Below are 16,456 nucleotides of genomic sequence, written 5' to 3'. Positions count from 1 at the left end.
GTAGATAAGGAGACAGGGACTATACTAGTTGCGTAATCCCGCGCGGCAATCGGATGGTAGCCGCACCACCACAACGACCTGGACTCTTTCTGATATAGCTTTTGCTTTATGCAATTTTCATGATCATATAGTTCATTATCCTTATACCAGGATTCTAGTCTACGTCTTGTCTGGCTTCGCTCGAGCGAATAGGAGAATTTGACTGTTTCTCTTAATCAATGGAGCGCCCCCAGGGCCGGCAAGCTTGGCACATGGAAAGTGAACCGGCATACGAATGCGCAGGTGTTTGTATGTCAAAGAATGTATTACTCTTTATTTCTTTGAGTATTGACATGAAGTAAAGAAATCCCGAATAAATTTTTTTCTTATCACATCAAAAATATGCAACACGCCATGTATGATGACATAACAAAATCTTGTCTCCAGTGAGGGATGCACACACATCTCGTGGAAAAGGAAAGGAAAAACATGAATAAACCAGTCATAGTGTCCGACAAGAATCACTTTCGAGCTGCCCTCTACAAGAACAATAATCAACTAGAGCCAACGATGTCGATGACGCATATGGACCAGAGTAGTCCAGCCGTCACAGCATAAACTGCTGATCGGGTGGCCACACCAACAATATTGCCTTGCATTGGACATGGGGCCACTTGCTGTGTGTTTCTTTTCGTCACTTGGTTGGCTTGCCGGAGATTTGGCGATTGCGCCCATTTTAGGCTTCCAAAAATGATTCGTACTGGGAATGGCTTGTATATTTGAGGCCCCATGGCTCTTAGACCCAGCAGAATCACTAGAAACCGGAGGCTTCATGTTTCCCCCAGGTGGTATGCTATGCCAGGCCTCACAAGAGCAGCAAATAATGAATACCTTCTCAACTAGGCGGGCTTGGAATCGTTCCTTGGCTTGAATTGGCTTCTGCGTTTCACTTTCTAGGGCGCCGAGGGTCGCAGCTTCTGTTCCACTGCCAGTGCCATTGGTAGAGACGCTTTTCGATACATGATCCCTTTTGCTGGTACTATATCCAGGTTGCTCATCAGAAGGACCACTGATATTATGGCCAACGGATAATGCGTTCGGGTACAAGGTCGTTGGAGGTGAATTGCTCCGTCGGCCTGATTTGCAACTGACGAAACTTGTTGGTGAGGCTTGCTCTTGTGCGTCTTGATCAGCGGTGACTGGAGTTGTAGAAATCCTTCTCTCGGTTCTCTCATTGTTTAGTTGATAAATTGGTTGACTCTGCCGTTCCTGTGGCGTCTTAGTTTCCACACTTTCATCAGTGGTCCTGATCGGGTCATATGGAGATCGGACATTTTTTCCAGAGTTTGGCGTTCCATTTGGATAGTCTTTTGACTTTTGGGAAAGCCCTGTACTGCGTGAATGTGAGGAAGTAATGTCCGACAACACTGGCGTATCAGTTGCATGACCCAGCGAATAGTTCACCAGGCGTCCGTTGGCATCGAGACAGGTGCCTGCATATTTTTCACTTTGTTCATTTTTGGTATGAAGCGCGCGCGAAGCGGGCAAAAGCGAACTGGGCAAAAGAGAAGCGGTATTTGAATTGAGTGCCGTGCTCTTATGGGTAGCATCTCCTAGTTTTGTTTTGTCCCCGTTTTGGATCAAGGAAGTAACAGCCTTCTGTCTGGTTTCAATGGGAGGCGTGTTAGCTCCGTGCTCTCTTGTTAGAGGTGATTTTCTGAGAATTCGGGGTTGTCCATGAGAACGCGGGCTTGCAACGGGCTTGTGTGAGATAGCCCTTTGTCTGGACGTATCTGGTTTGTGCTGAGCCACCGGACTTCGCGCATCCTGGGCAAGTGGTTTGGCTCCTGCAGTGACCGAAGGAGCTTGGCTTGTTCCAGGAATCTTCAGGTTCTGTGAGGATAATGACTGTCGGTGGTTGTCATAAAATCGATCGGGTTTCGAGTTTCCCTGCTCAAGGTAAAGAGACGCTGCAAAGCAGCTGCGGTCAAGATCAGTCGGCCTCCTTTGGTTGTCGTCTCTCCTCATCTGGCTTCCAGTTGTATATCTAGTGGTGTCTCTTGTCTCCCTGGTAGACTTTCTACCCTCCACTTCTTGGTGACTCGGCGATATGGTCTCTGAGTGAGGTACTTTTTGCAACTCAGCCAGCTTCTCACGGTTTGGGAGAGATGCACTGTCCTGTGTAACGAAAGTTCTCGTTATAGTTTCACCAAGTCGTTCAGGGAGATGCAGAGGTAGGGAAAAGTTTGCAGTCGTCTGTTTCAAGTGGCCTTTTTCTTCTTCGCCTGGGAGTCTGGGGACTTCAGGCGCGTGTCCCACAGAGACTTCAGGCGCGTGTCCCACAGAGCCTCTGTCTTTATGATTTACAGAGCTTGATCTGGAACGCGATGTGTGCCTTGAGCTCGAAAACACCGAAGAGATCCTCCGAGAGAACCGGTTGTCATCGGTGCTAACGCTTGACGCCCTGCTCGAGCTGCGTATCGGCTGCTTTTTCGTCAGACGGCGGGTTTCCCCTTTCGTGAGGCTACGGCCCCGGGCTAGCTGCGCATCCTCGAGTCTCGATAATCGCTTCTCGAGCTCTAGTCTTTCTGCTTCCAGGCGTTTTGTTGCCCGCCTTTCGTTCTTCTGAGTGACTGTGTTGTTGCCATTCTGAGGGATATAGGCATCTGCTGTCAAACTCCCCGGCTCATTTGAGCAAGACGAAGGCTCTGTCCGCTCAATGGCTTTTTGGAAAACCGAAGGTATTGAAAAGCGCCTAGAGCGCGAGCTGTTTCGATTTGAGGCCTCAGATCTTGGCGAATTGTCCATATGGGGATCGCGCTCATTGGTGTTCGCAAAAGACGAGTGGTTGGGGAGGTATTGGGCGCTGGCGCCGTTCTCTGTTCGTCCATTTAATCGTTGCTGACCATATTGGCCGTCTACATTTAATATAGATTTTTCAGAAAACAAAGGGCCATCGCCCTGTCTTTGCTTCAGAGGATCATTAGGCACGCATGCTCAAGCAAGACATAATTGAGCTTTCTAAATGGGAAGCCTGGGTGTTGTGTACTTACATAACCTGGTATGTCTTTGTGAAATACTCGCTGTATATGACGTGAAAGGGACGACCTGCGAGATATTGTTGCCTGGCTTTGCTGGTCCATTTGGTACCGGGGAAGGAGTGTGGCTCCAAATGGTGGCGAGTCACGATCTCAATTGGCAACGTATCGCAGGTGAGATGGGAGTTACAAGTGCTTGGAACAAAGAAGATTGTTACTCGTTGATGTTTGAAAGACCCTTTGAGTTCAATGCAGTACCATCCATAGTAAAGGTAGCATTCCTAGCAGTAAAAAAATCTCCGTGACTTAGGCAGATACTGGGCGACTTGTCATCATAGCTAGATGTGTAACAGAAATAGAGACATCTCACTTTTCGAGAGTTGTAAAAGTGATAATCTCACGTGAATATCATATCCAAACAAACAGTACCAAAAATAGCACAATTTGTAATGCTGTGCAGAGAAGAAGACAAAGAAGACCAAGAAAGAAACAGGAAATTTAGAAGAATACTAGGGTGTGACTGCTACTGTGGTATTTATGGAGAAGGTACATACAAATCACCTGCATGTCTGAGACTGCCAGGTCACTGCAGTGGATGATAAAACTTCCGCCTTGGGTTGGGCTTCATTGGAATATTTACCATCGTATCAAGGATATCCCTTTGCTTTTGTCCTTGAGTTTATTGGATGATGTAAAACATCCAAGACAACTAATGACTAGTATGTGGCCAACCACTTGATGAACTGGATTTTCTTCTGTTTTTTTCTGTAAAAACATAAAGTCGCGTAGAAAAATGTATGCATCTATCCAGGATTTTAGACGGAAACTTTTGGTTGTAGACTGTTCAAATACCCAAAATGGATAAGAAATGTGATATGTATAGTTCAATAGTCCGTTCTCTCGCATCTAATGGTCGATTTACAAACACTGCCCGCAGCTTACTACATACAGATTCAAGACAATCGCCTCCCACAGGCGGTCTTTTGCCACTTCACTTGTATACAAGTATGCGAAAATCAGGATATTACCCGATAATCAGCTGACACCTTAGTACCGAGGAGTATCACCAGTATACTCAAGATACAAGTCTCATTGCCTTCCTTCGGGCTACTATAACCCAAGAGTCGTTAGGCATTTAGTACAGTATCAATTCAGATGGAATGATCCTGGGACGACAGGATCACCACTGAACAATACCCATGTCCAGGGCTAAGTGCGATTGGAAATATACAATATATTGATAAAGTTTGAGCAGGAGAAGTTCTTTGGCAAGTTGTTTGCTACATTACTAAGTTCGTTTTGGCCCAACTCTCCGCACTGTCATCCTTGGCAAAGCATCCGCATCCGGCGCGCTCGTTCTGAGGCCGATTCCTATCGACACCTTATACACGGGGTACAAGCAGTGAAGTTACCAGTGAGTATAATATTGATCTAGAAGATTATCAACAATGGCAAACAATACCAACAGCTCTAACTCAAGACCGCCGAGCTATCAACCTCCCCCGGATTATGAATATGCTGTGGGGACGGAGTCGGAGCCTCCACCATACCACAACTGGCAAGAAGCTGTGCCTGATACGACGACGTTCCCTCCACCACCGATTACAGGCTTCCTGTTCTCTAACAGCGGCAATGCTAGCACCAGCGACGCCGACCGTGCCCATGAATTCTGTGACAAGACCCCGCTATACAGGCCTGTTCGGCCATCGGCTCCCGTCTATGATTGCGTACAAAGACACGATCTCCGTCCCGTGCCGCCAGCGGAATTCCATGGGACCATCTCCGTCTCCACAAGGCGTTGGACCGGATCGACAAGAGATGGAAGCGGTGACTGCATGATATCAACGCACCTACCCCTTTACTTCGCATGCGAAGACTCGCCGTTGGTGACGGGGAAAAGCAAGACGATATACTTCGAAGTTAAGTTGACTGGACTCAGAGCAGGCCCCGGATTTGGAAACGCAGATACAAGTGGGATGTCGGTCGGGTTCTTAGCACGGCCGTACCCCACGTGGCGATCCCCTGGCTGGGAAAGAGGCAGCCTCGGTGTCTTCTCCGACGATGGATGTCGCTTTGTCAACGACTCCTGGGGTGGCAGAGAATTCACACGCGAATTTGCCATAGGCGAGACTATTGGCCTGGGGATGACATTCAGTCCCCCGGACCCTCCAGCATATTCCAGTCTACCAGTAGAGAGCGCCGCCAACAAGCTCAAAACTCAAGTGTTCCTCACTCGAAATGGTCAGAAATCAGGTGACTGGGACCTTTACGAAGAAGTCGACCAGGAGTCCGGCGGTATCACGGGACTCGAAGGAGACTTTGACCTGTACGGCGCTATCGGGTTATTCGGCGGAGTCGACTTTGAAGTCTCCTTTGACGATGTACGATGGCTATGGAAGCCCTAATAGGCATGGCCTCGGCATAGGCGCCATGTTTTACTTCCCTGCGATACACAGGGATGGGGCTCATGCCAAGCAAGTGCTGTTGAGAATGTCACGTTGCAAATCACCGCGTACGGCCGGATGAACTTGCACCGGCGTGCAACAGTTCTTCTCCGAAACCCAAGCCAATGAAGACAAGCTCCCGGTTATATGTTTTGTTTCAGAGTGTACTAGGAGTAGATGCTAATGCCAAATGGGGGATTCCAGGTGTCATCCACTAGTACTTGTGTGTTCGCCGGGGGGGGGGGGGGGGGCAGGGGAGATAAATGAAATAAAGAGAAACGGGAGGCTCAGCTCGGGTTAACCGACTTTGCCACTTTCGAGGAACGGCCTAGGGATCATGACCTTCTAGAAAACGGAGCTTGAGACCGACCGGGATTTTCCCTGTAAGTACATATACATTAGTGCATTCGGGGGGAAGTGTGGGTTGCATTTCCGCCTCAAACCTCATGTGCTTATGCTGTGAGTCGACCGGAACGACAAAGCAGGCTGAGAGATGCACTCTGGCCAAGACATGCTCTATAATTTTGCCGTCCTGTACGTACATTTTCAATGCTATTCAGGCGGGCCATTATGTACCTGGACAGAAAGACGTAGGTTTCGCCATATCTGACATTGGCGCGGGACACGCGGCGTTCTCAGCCAACGGACCGAAGGTGGCTGTTCCAAAGTGGCCATGGCTTTTAATGTCTTAGAATTACCACGCGACATATATATATATATATATATTATACAAATGCACCATGTCTAGGTTCTAAATGAATGCCGGGGTAAAAGATGATATCTGAAACATGGCTGTAGGTCGTATTGTATGTGGTTCACTGTTGGCTTGAGGCCTTATTTATATACACTTTTATGAGGCCTAGACCTGAAATGGAACACTTGCCGCGTTTATAGATAGGAGTGCGATCAACTTGAACAGTGTATGCTTATAACTTGACTCTCCTTTTTGTTCCTATCTCAAGACGCACAAGTGAAGAGAATATCCTATACGTGGTGCTGGGATGCAATACCTGGAATACTCATGTAAAAGATTACGAAGCAGGTCACGAGGCACGGAAAACGTTATCATAGTGTTTATCATGCCTGCTCTGTCGTGCTTTGTTATTTCCCCACTCGGGTCGTTCGAGGTCTCGACCCATGGAATGGACAAGGTCTATCAGACCTCCAACGGGTGCAATCTATCATTACGCTTTTTTGAAATTATCGAGATACTAGGGGGGGGAATGGATATAGTGCTCGCATCAGTAATGATTGACCCCAAGCGGGATTTGGACAGAGTCCGGAAGTCAGCCAGGGCGCAACAACTCTGCTCTTCTGAACAGTGCTCATTTGGTTATTACCTCAAACAGACATACTTTTTTGAGTTACCCCCCCCCCCCCGTCCCCGGCAGACAGAGGGGGGAGGGAACTAGCTCCAAGAGAAAATGGGACTGTGGGAACACGGGCCTGATATGGTTGGAGGGAAGGGCTGCCTAGCTGCATATGAGATGCAGTAGGCGATGTCACTAGCTAGATCGCCTAGGTCGTGCTGACAACAAGTTTTTCTAAGCCGAACGTCTCAAGCGGGCTGGTCTGGTCTTTCTAGTACTAAATTCCCAGGGCGTCCTGACTACCTACCTTAACGGGCGTTGTGCTTGAGGTACTATTGTTAGTAGGGCCAATCACCTTACCCACGCGGGCGATTTCACTCCACCTCATTCATCCCATGAAATGCGCATCGCTGAGAATATAACAACTCTCAGGTAGCCCACCGGCCACTGCACTATAGGTACACGGAGAAATGGAGTCCATAATTCGTAATCTCTGGTAACCCCACAAGCGCCATCAATAGACATTAACACGGCCCCATAACAGATTCCCATTCCACATCCGATCACAACCAGTTATGGAAGTATCATCTGTTTATTATTATACACTGTGTAAAACTGATATTAGATTTCTTCAATAATTAATATATGTACTGTAGTGGAAGGACTAATAACGACTGGGTATATTTCTTTTGATGGCCGTTACCCTTAATAAATGAAATGCTACGCGGAGAATTATCTACGCATATTAAAGCTAAACAACGTGGTAATAAAATTAATAAAATGACATGACTAAGACGGTAGGGCTCAGACAACATTAAATGATGATCTTGCTACTTTGTGTGCAATCCAGCTCCCGGCATATTCCCACTCCTGGGCTATTTCCCTCTAGCGCGGAAGAAGTTGTGCCTGTAGCAACAAGTACAATATGCAGCACGCATTTTCTATCTACCTACAGTACACATTGTGTGCACTCTGCCCTCTGGTCTCCATTATCATTGTCAGGTTCCCTGACTAAATGCTATAGCTCAGTATTAATGTGGCCCGGACACGTACTCCACGGTGTTAGTGGGAAAGTTGGCCGGCCGGATTGATTGGTTCGAACTATTTTCTAGGTTCCTGGAGGTACCAAGGTACGTACTCCGTAGCCCGTACCTCTCCGTATGCCTCACCTTACCATGTACGGTAAGTTGACGAGCTCGGACTAACCGGTGATCTAAGCTAAGGACCTGGGAACGATTTACCGCCTGCTACTAGTGGGATGGACAAAGTACCAAGTACCTACCTTAGTAGGCAGTAGTCGTGAGCCTCGGAGTTCAGAGAGCACTCCCAATTAGGACGGGTACTTGAGTTGGACTTGCCAGCGAATTCCCCGCCGGGCTAATTAGCACTCACTTTTCCGTACGAACTTACCTACTAAGGTATCTACCTACATACATTGATATGTAACCGTTATATATGGGCTACGTGGTCTCTGGTAATTGAGATTTGACTAAAATAATTACTCGTCATCCCGTCCTGAAAGCAGTAGGAACAGGAAGTAGTTCGATCATCAGTGGTTTGCGCTTGTGCACTGTCCGATCCTGCCACATGTGCAGCCCCCATAGACGGAATAATTATCAGAGTTTCTCATCCGACAACTTGATTTTATCATCGCTTGGTTATCGGAATATTTATCACTAATTTGGTTACTGTTCACGAGCCGTCCCGGATGCGGGTTTATTCGTCCAGAGCCCGAGATTAGAAGACCCCGGAATTCGTACCACTACTCTTATTGACGCTCAATGATGATGACGACGGTGTTATTCTCGCTGGTTGGCTTATTCGCTCGAGAACCACTACTAAGTCTCTAAGTTATCTTGTTTAGGGATTTGACAGGAAACAACAGAGAAAGTATAGTTAATACGATACAAGGGAAACCATATAATGTAATCAAGCAAGATAAGTAACAAGGTGAAATAAATACATGAAATGACCAACAGACAACAAGAAAAAGGAAGGACTGGCGTCCTGATCGACAACATAAACTGCATGTCATCTCCGGATAGCGCGTATGGAGCCCTTCGCCCTAAGTCGTAAAATGTGTAGCGATCGTTAGAATATCATGTCGGCTAGCAGAGACCGAGACTGTTGCCGTCCACGGTCATACATTCTTCAATAACTAGGACTAATTTGGACCAAAAAGTGGGCATTAGACGATGGAGCCGAGATCCCATTGTGACATGAACGGGAAGTTTGGTAGACTACTCGACGCTACTCTCGCATTGACAGTGGATTGTCTCCTTCATCAAATAGCTTGGGATCGGAGCCGAGACGCGGCGTAATACAGTCTTTCCTAATTCTCCACCGGAACTATAGTCGACTAGCTAGCCATAAAGGAAAAGGTAAATAAATAAATAAATATCGGAGTTTTCTCAGCCACTATTTCCACCAGATAGCCTCTCCAGGCTATCTGCAGTAAGACTTACCTGGGAGTACGCGGCCAAACCCGACAAATGGAGTGGCTTCGCCAGGGAACAATTCAGAGATTAAACGCATATTGCTGCCGGTAGGTTTGTGCTCGACTCCGGAGTGGTAGCTTAGTACCTGGTACTTTCGGCAAGTGCCTCGATGGATCCTCGGTCATTCCCGGGTGTGGGTGGAGAGCTCGGTGTAGTCCAAATACAAGTCCGTGCAGCCGAGATACGCGTCTGTTTCGCCCGTGAAGAACATCAAGATAACCTCCAACGATACGAGATTCATTGTCCTTCCTAATGGAATGAAATACTAAGATAGCGAGTCAACGTGGTAGATTTGGTGACCGGGAAAAAAATGAAGAAGAAAAGATGAAGAAGAAGAGAGAAAATGCACATTGCCTATAAAACCATCCTTGTACAGACCGAGGAGCTTGAGGCGGTTCCCGTCAAAAAAACAGCTCGCCCGCGCGAAAGGCTTGTTGCCTAAACCGAACTAGCCCCGGCTGAAGTTAATAATTTACCTTGCAAGAATCCTAGACGGCAGAGCAAGCTAACTGCCTAGTCAGGAAGCGGGTATGGTATATTAGTACGAAAACAAGTTCTTAATGGGTTTGTTTATTTTTAGTCTTGGTACTTTGGACAAAAGGCCTCGAACAGGATAAACGCCTTACAGGGGTACTACCTATCGGGGTAGTGATCCTATTGCCTTAGTTCCTGTACAGGTACTTTTTGAGTTAGTGAGGATTCGCTTCACTACCAGGTATCTGCAACAGACGACTGATTGATGGTTTGGTACACCAGTTTCCTCAGCTCGAGAGTATGAGATCATAGTCACCTTCTCGTGCATATGACACGTCCAGAGTAGGTATTGGCTCGTGCGGCGGTCTTTAACTTAGTCAAATAGACTCAAACCCGCAGAGTATGGGGAAGCGATTACTTGCTGCCCACCCCTGGCCAGGAACTTACGGAGCAGATGTCTGCTAGCCTCCGACACTTGCTCCGTAGTGTACTAGTAGACAATGGCCGACCTGACTGAACGCAGTAAAGCACACTTCCTATTCAAGTAAGCTGCATGAGATTAAATTACCTTCTGCAGCCACCACTGAATATGGTGGGCAGCCTACATATGGTCTATACTGAAAGTACTTGAACTGTACCTTCTATCTACACCGGCCCGGGATATGCTTTGTTGCGTGTGTTAGCGAAGAGTTGTGGGTGCTTAATGAATATTGGCATATGATTCAACTGGATGTGTGAGCAGGAGAAAGGTTTGAACTACAGCACATAGTCTCTGGTGGATCATGATAATGTACGGAGTATAATAGTAGTAGGCAGGTGAATCCATGGGCGATCCTTTTCAATATGCTTACTTTATGATTATATCAGCGCTGTACATGGTTGATGGCATCACTCCTCCTTACCAGGTACCTCTACATAGGTACTACCTAGGTACTTAAGAACTACTCAGCAGCCCTAAGGCTATTAGCATCCATGTAGCAACCACCCCCGTATGCCAGCTGCCGAGACAATTCAACCTTCGAATTGTTCTGTGGAAATAGTTCGGCCTGGCCAGATATCAAGGTTAATCAGGTCAAGTCTTGTGCAGATTATTAGCTAAGAAGTCATGCACGTCGTGTGTGGCTTGGTTCTCAACGGGGCGAGGTGATGCCGTCATATTGAACACTGCAGATGCATGATGATTCCATTTCGGGTTACTAGTCCTCTGTCACCTTGCTGGTTGGTCTGAGGCCTGTGCGTAGGAGAAAAGACGATAACTAGGTACTTCTCTACCTGTATTGCAAGTCTGTCCATATGACTGTAACGCTTCTTCCGCATAGACAACAAATCAGTAGATGATGCTCTATCGGAGACACTGGGATTCTATATTTATCTCTTATGAAAGAACAAAGATACCGTTTGTATCGGACGGAATAACAAGTTTCCTGATAAGTCCGAGTCCAGGGAAACCTACCATGAGTATAGAACCTTGCCGGCACTCATCACAAATGGCATGCGGTCACTATCATAAGGTTCTTCTGGTGGTAAGGACTATAATAGACCTGTCGTCCATCATCACAATCCCTTTATGTTTACAGACTGTCTCATCTGTTGCGAATGCGCATGACTAATAGTGTTATGGCATAAAGTAAAGATACGAATTATAATAATATACTGCATGCCTCATTCGATCATCATTGATAACATCCCAGAGATTGATCGCGACTTCGTATTACTCCCAGCCTATGGCACCATCTGAGCTGTTTGTCCCCACCAAAGCTTCGTGATCCATGAGTGCTTAGTGGCTGACTGATTGTGAGCTGCATGAGGCCGCAAGCGGCGCAAGGAGAGGTGGTTGGAAGATCGCCGCTAGGATCACCGTGACACTGAACGTTTTTGGCTCGAGGCCTTAGCCAACCCATTCTTGCATATAATATATGAACATAATAACATGGAGTAGTATGCGCCCCATGTAATTGACAAACAATGGCTTTGTCTGCTTACCCACTGTTTGAGAGTAACCCAGGAGACTGCAATATATAGAGTAAACGACTACAAATAACTGTTACATCGTTGTCTGTACTTTCCTTTTCCTGGTCGAAGCGAAGTCTTCCAGTGCCATACAAGCCTTGGCAAATATTTTGTATACCCACTAATTCTGGTCTCTATTTATTATTAACCTCCCTAGTTCACATTGATCGTGTGTTCGTAATGATTGTTTGGGGCAAGAACCCGGTGACACCGGGAATGAACCAATCCAGGCATACTTTCTTAGTGTCGACAAGTACGAAGGAGGTAGTTTCACAAGGTTCGTCCATCGTATTTTTGCCCCGTCGATGTACAATAGACCCAACGAGGAAAAAGGGAAAAGAAAAGGAACTGAGAAAGGGAAAATGCCAGGCTCCTATAGAAGACGTTCTAATACTATTTATCCATATTATAAAAAATGGACGGATTGGCCAGTCATATCAACGTAATAAAGAATTACTCTTTCTGCTATGGTACGGGTTCATGTATTATAACTTATAGCCGAGACAGACACACCAAAGACACAAAACCACGTAGAGTTAAAGGTTCAGACAGACGGCCTAGAAAAGAAAAGGAAGAGAATCATGAGGTCTAGACGGATGATTCAACAGGGATGGTGCACATGATTTTTCATTTCGCCCCTCTCGCCCGGACGACTATGGATGGTTTTTTCTCATCCCTGTTTCGTTGCCGGTATATTATCCTTATCCTGATCGGAGGTTCCTGGGGAGTCTGATAGGGTGGGATTTTTACCACTATGCCTTAGCTCCCAGTATGCTCTGCCGTTAATGGAATAGAGCTTGCATGGCGAACTCCCCATCTTTCTTATCAGCTTGATATATTCATGATCTTATTATCTATATATCTTATTAGAATCCTATTATCACGGGGTTATTATTATCAAATATTTTTTGTTAGATACCCATGTACAGAGTAATATGTAGTATGTATGTCGAGGTAATGACAGTGTGGACTGATAAAATAGATACCAACGGGGCAGCGTTAGGAGCTCTCCACTCAAGCTAATAATAATATCAATAATAATGATGATGATGATTTCGCTCCCACAATCCCCGCTAAAAGATAATTAAACGATCTTGTGGATGAATAAAAGGAATTCCACCTTTTCAGTGACTTTAATCTACAGATTCATCGGCATCACTTGCCATAAGGTATGTCAATACATTGCGGAATTTATCCTTTTTTTTTTCCCTATTGAAAGAGGGTAGGTTCTAGGCACATGGGTATAAATTCAAATCAATATAGTCAATTCTTTACAAAATAAAACCACCTGGCAACATGGTAATATTTCATTGCAAGGATCTTTCAAACGGAGACGACGAATCTCCGGGGTTATCCCATGTGTCTTAAGCAAAGCGCCAAATGTGGGCAAGGCTGTAGGGATCATAATAATAATCACAATAATGGATAATACCTACGAGATGTAGGAATGGGATGGTGAGAAGGGGGGTGTGGGATGAGGTCCGCTCCCCGCTCCCAGCTTGCTCCGAGCCCGAGTATTTCGGAGACAATCCACTACCGCTAACTAGTCTACACTGCTAAAAAAACCTGTCCACTTGCTAACTTCTCCCCCCTCCCTTCTCTTAAGAGAAAAACAAAAACAAAAACAAACAAAAAAAAAAAAAAATTCTAAATAAAAAAAAAACCGAAGTATCGTCATATTGCCTAGGGGCTAGATAAATTCGCACACCACCGACGGTCTCCACTCGCTGGCCCTTGTCACTGCACAGTGCACAGTAGCTGCATGGGCCGCCGCCAATCCTTTCTCCACTCTCAATATTCCTCTCTCAAGTCCATCTAGATCCAGGGTCTCTGACGCACGAGGCAAAAATACACGCCTGCATGACACGCAAAATGACAAAGGAACTGGAGCTTAGTAGTAACTTTCCACCCCCCTTTCCCTTTTTAGGGATTGGATCGATGAAGGATTGTCCGTTGCTGGCCTTGAACATGTGCCTTCCCTGCCTATCTACTGGCTCCATCTGCAGCAAATAAAAGTCCCCAATGCTGCATCTCTGTCGATATTCGCTTTCTCTCAAATGCCAATCCATCCCGGAAGTTTTCTCCTTCCAGGCCTCTTTTAACTTAATACCGAGGAGCCTTCAGCACTCTGACATTCGTTTATTCAACTCTCTCGTTTTACTTGACTCCCAGATCTTGAAGTCGCTTCCTCTCGATTCCCTTTTTCTCTTTCTTCCCCTACTCCCTAACGTCTTCCACCTTCTCTGGCTATCCCTAAACGTCGTACACTCCGTTCCCAAGGTTGTCCCCGTTGCTTCCACGGCCAATTAGCTTCATAGTAGCTATACCTAAGGAAACAGCCGGGTTGTCACCAGGAGAGAATTCTGTGCTGCCATCCGTTTCTCTGTGGGCTTTGCGTACGGCTCCTCTTCCCTCAAGTTCGACAATAGGACAAGGCATAGCAGAAAACGAAAAACAAAAAACAAAAAACAAAGACAGGCAGACAAGGAGGAAAAGTAAAGACCCTCAGGATTCTGGTTTCTTTGATTGGAGAAAGAAGACCGTGGTCTTGAGCTTCCTTGTATCATGGCATTCCCTTTCATGCGAGCGTTTATCGCCCTTTTGTTAGTATACGAATTTCCCTTCAAAGATCCACCACCATACCACTATATACCCGGATTTGTTGCATTCGGGTCTCCGTGAATGCATGGCTAACTGTGCCTTTCTCGTTCCCACGCAGTCTGTACCGCTATTTTCGTCTGGTTCTGAACCTTATCTCCTTCTGGTCCTTCAAGCCCATCCCGAAGCCAGAGAACCCCAAACTCACCGCGCAAGATGTAACGGTTATCGTCCCTACTCTGGAAGGCTGCGGCGATGAATTGGTCGAGACAATCCGGAGTATCCTTGACAATCATCCGTTTGAGCTTTTGTTGGTCACCATCGAGGCGAATAGAAAGAAGGCCGAGAACATGCTGAGCCTGATGCCGGCTTCGAAATCGAGAATCCGTCTCTTCACCGTCACCCACCCGAACAAGCGGCGTCAGATGACGAAAGCCATCCCAGAGGTTCGAACGGCCATCACTATCTTTGCCGACGACGATGTGAGCTGGCCACGCACTCTAATGCCTTGGATTTTGGCGCCATTCGAGAAGGATGAGCGGTACGGAGGTGTTGTCACCTGCCAGCGCCTGCGCCGCGCCGTCGCGCCTACGTTTACTCAGCGTATCTGGGGATTTCTAGGGGCCCTGTACCTGGAGCGAAGAAATTTTGATTGCGCAGCGACGACACACATTGATGGCGGTCTGCCTTGTATGTCAGGACGTACCGTCGCATACAAGACCAATATCCTTCAAGACGAAGATTTCACTTATGCCTTTACCAACGAGGAGTGGTGGTTCGGTAAATACCAGCTAAATGCTGACGATGACAATTTCATTACCCGCTGGATGGTGTCGCATGGCTGGGAAACTTTCATGCAGTACCACCCTGAAGCCGAGGTCTTGACCACTCTGGAAGACAACCAGAAATTTCTCAAACAGTGTGCACGGTGGTCGCGGAGCAATTGGAGAAGCAACCTTACCAGCATGTTCCACGAAAAACACATTTGGTAGTAAGTATTTCTTCCCTTGTTTGGGCACACATGTTTCCCTTTTTGGAATATGCCAGCATAGTCTATGTGTGGACGATAGGCCTGGATTGGCTACGCCCATAGCATTGTCTAAAAAGTTCGAAGTCGGTCGTACATCCGCTAACGTTTGATTTAGTCGTCAACCCTGGAGCGCATATGCCGTCCACCTGACAACCTTGGCGCCTCCGGCCCTCTTGGGCGATTTGCTGCTGCTACTGCTATGCCACAAAGCGACAGCACCATGGGATGAGCCTTCCCACACGCTTGCAATGCAAGCACTTGGTGCTTGGATGTTGATCAGCAAATTCATCAAGCTCATTGGCCATTACATCCGCTTTCCGGTCGACTTCTTACTCCTACCCGTGTCGATACTTTTTGGTTATTTCCACGGGGGGATCAAGATGTACGCGGTATTAACACTCAATGTGGTACGTAACAAGTCTCTATCTCTGGTGGTCTCCGTTTTAGTATGCAGTTGGCGGTACTCTTCCCTGCAGACGTCCCCTATTTCCCAACCTGTCTGATTCAACACTTGCCTTTCCCCGCTTGGATGCACTGATGGTTGGGGGGGGGGGGGGCTATCAGTTCAAGTTCTGAACCCCCTGTATACACAACCCGCCCCGTAACCCCATTGGGTTACCCGCGTCGTTTCTCCCCCCCTACTTCCCTTTCCTTGTGGTCTCCTACTCAAATTGTGACGTTTTGACCCTCTCGGCCATCTTGCCCCACCGTCCTATGGCTTTCTTTCCTTTTGGCGTATGTTTGTTTGACGTCAGGAAAACTAACTATTTTATTATAGACCACCTGGGGTACAAGGGATGGCGCCGACGATTATGACGCCGAACGCATGAAGAAGCGGACGGATACTGATCGTATGAAGCAACCATACCACCCTAAATTTATCACGCAATAGGGGCTTTCGGGGCACTACGCGGGCGACAACCTATGCCACGGCGTTGCTTCCACCCCCCTTTGAACTCTGGCACCAAGTCGCGCTCCTAGTAAATGATGCGAGCTTTCGAAACAGATCCGCAGCTATCTGTTTTGACTAGACTCAATCATTCTCTGAGGCTCTTGGTTGCCACTGTTTACGACG

The 16,456-nt window shown here is 47.0% G+C and overlaps 3 protein-coding genes across 3 annotated transcripts; 2 read left to right on the top strand and 1 right to left on the bottom strand.

Annotated features, from left to right (window-relative positions):
* Positions 1-537: 537 nt before the first annotated feature.
* On the bottom strand, positions 538-3,122 carry P168DRAFT_285331 (uncharacterized protein; the record flags this gene model as incomplete). The annotated part of the gene is made up of 2 exons (XM_024836200.1): positions 538-2,949; positions 3,033-3,122. 2 exons carry the CDS (start codon positions 3,120-3,122, stop codon positions 538-540), a joined length of 2,502 nt encoding a protein of 833 aa, XP_024689254.1.
* A 1,343-nt stretch (positions 3,123-4,465) lies between these two features.
* Positions 4,466-5,422, top strand: P168DRAFT_300013 (SSH4 family protein; the record flags this gene model as incomplete). The annotated part of the gene is made up of 1 exon (XM_024838384.1): positions 4,466-5,422. The coding sequence occupies one exon, from the start codon at positions 4,466-4,468 to the stop codon at positions 5,420-5,422; it is 957 nt and encodes a 318-aa protein (XP_024689253.1).
* Positions 5,423-14,318: 8,896 nt separating this feature from the next.
* Positions 14,319-16,273, top strand: P168DRAFT_285329 (glycosyltransferase family 2 protein; the record flags this gene model as incomplete). The annotated part of the gene is made up of 4 exons (XM_024836199.1): positions 14,319-14,356; positions 14,473-15,342; positions 15,497-15,788; positions 16,160-16,273. The coding sequence occupies 4 exons, from the start codon at positions 14,319-14,321 to the stop codon at positions 16,271-16,273; spliced, it is 1,314 nt and encodes a 437-aa protein (XP_024689252.1).
* Between the last annotated feature and the right edge of the window lie 183 nt (positions 16,274-16,456).

This window comes from Aspergillus campestris (genome assembly GCF_002847485.1).
Source record: "Aspergillus campestris IBT 28561 chromosome Unknown P168scaffold_14, whole genome shotgun sequence".
Lineage (NCBI taxonomy): Eukaryota > Fungi > Ascomycota > Eurotiomycetes > Eurotiales > Aspergillaceae > Aspergillus > Aspergillus campestris.
This window is presented reverse-complemented; position numbering and strand designations above follow the sequence as displayed.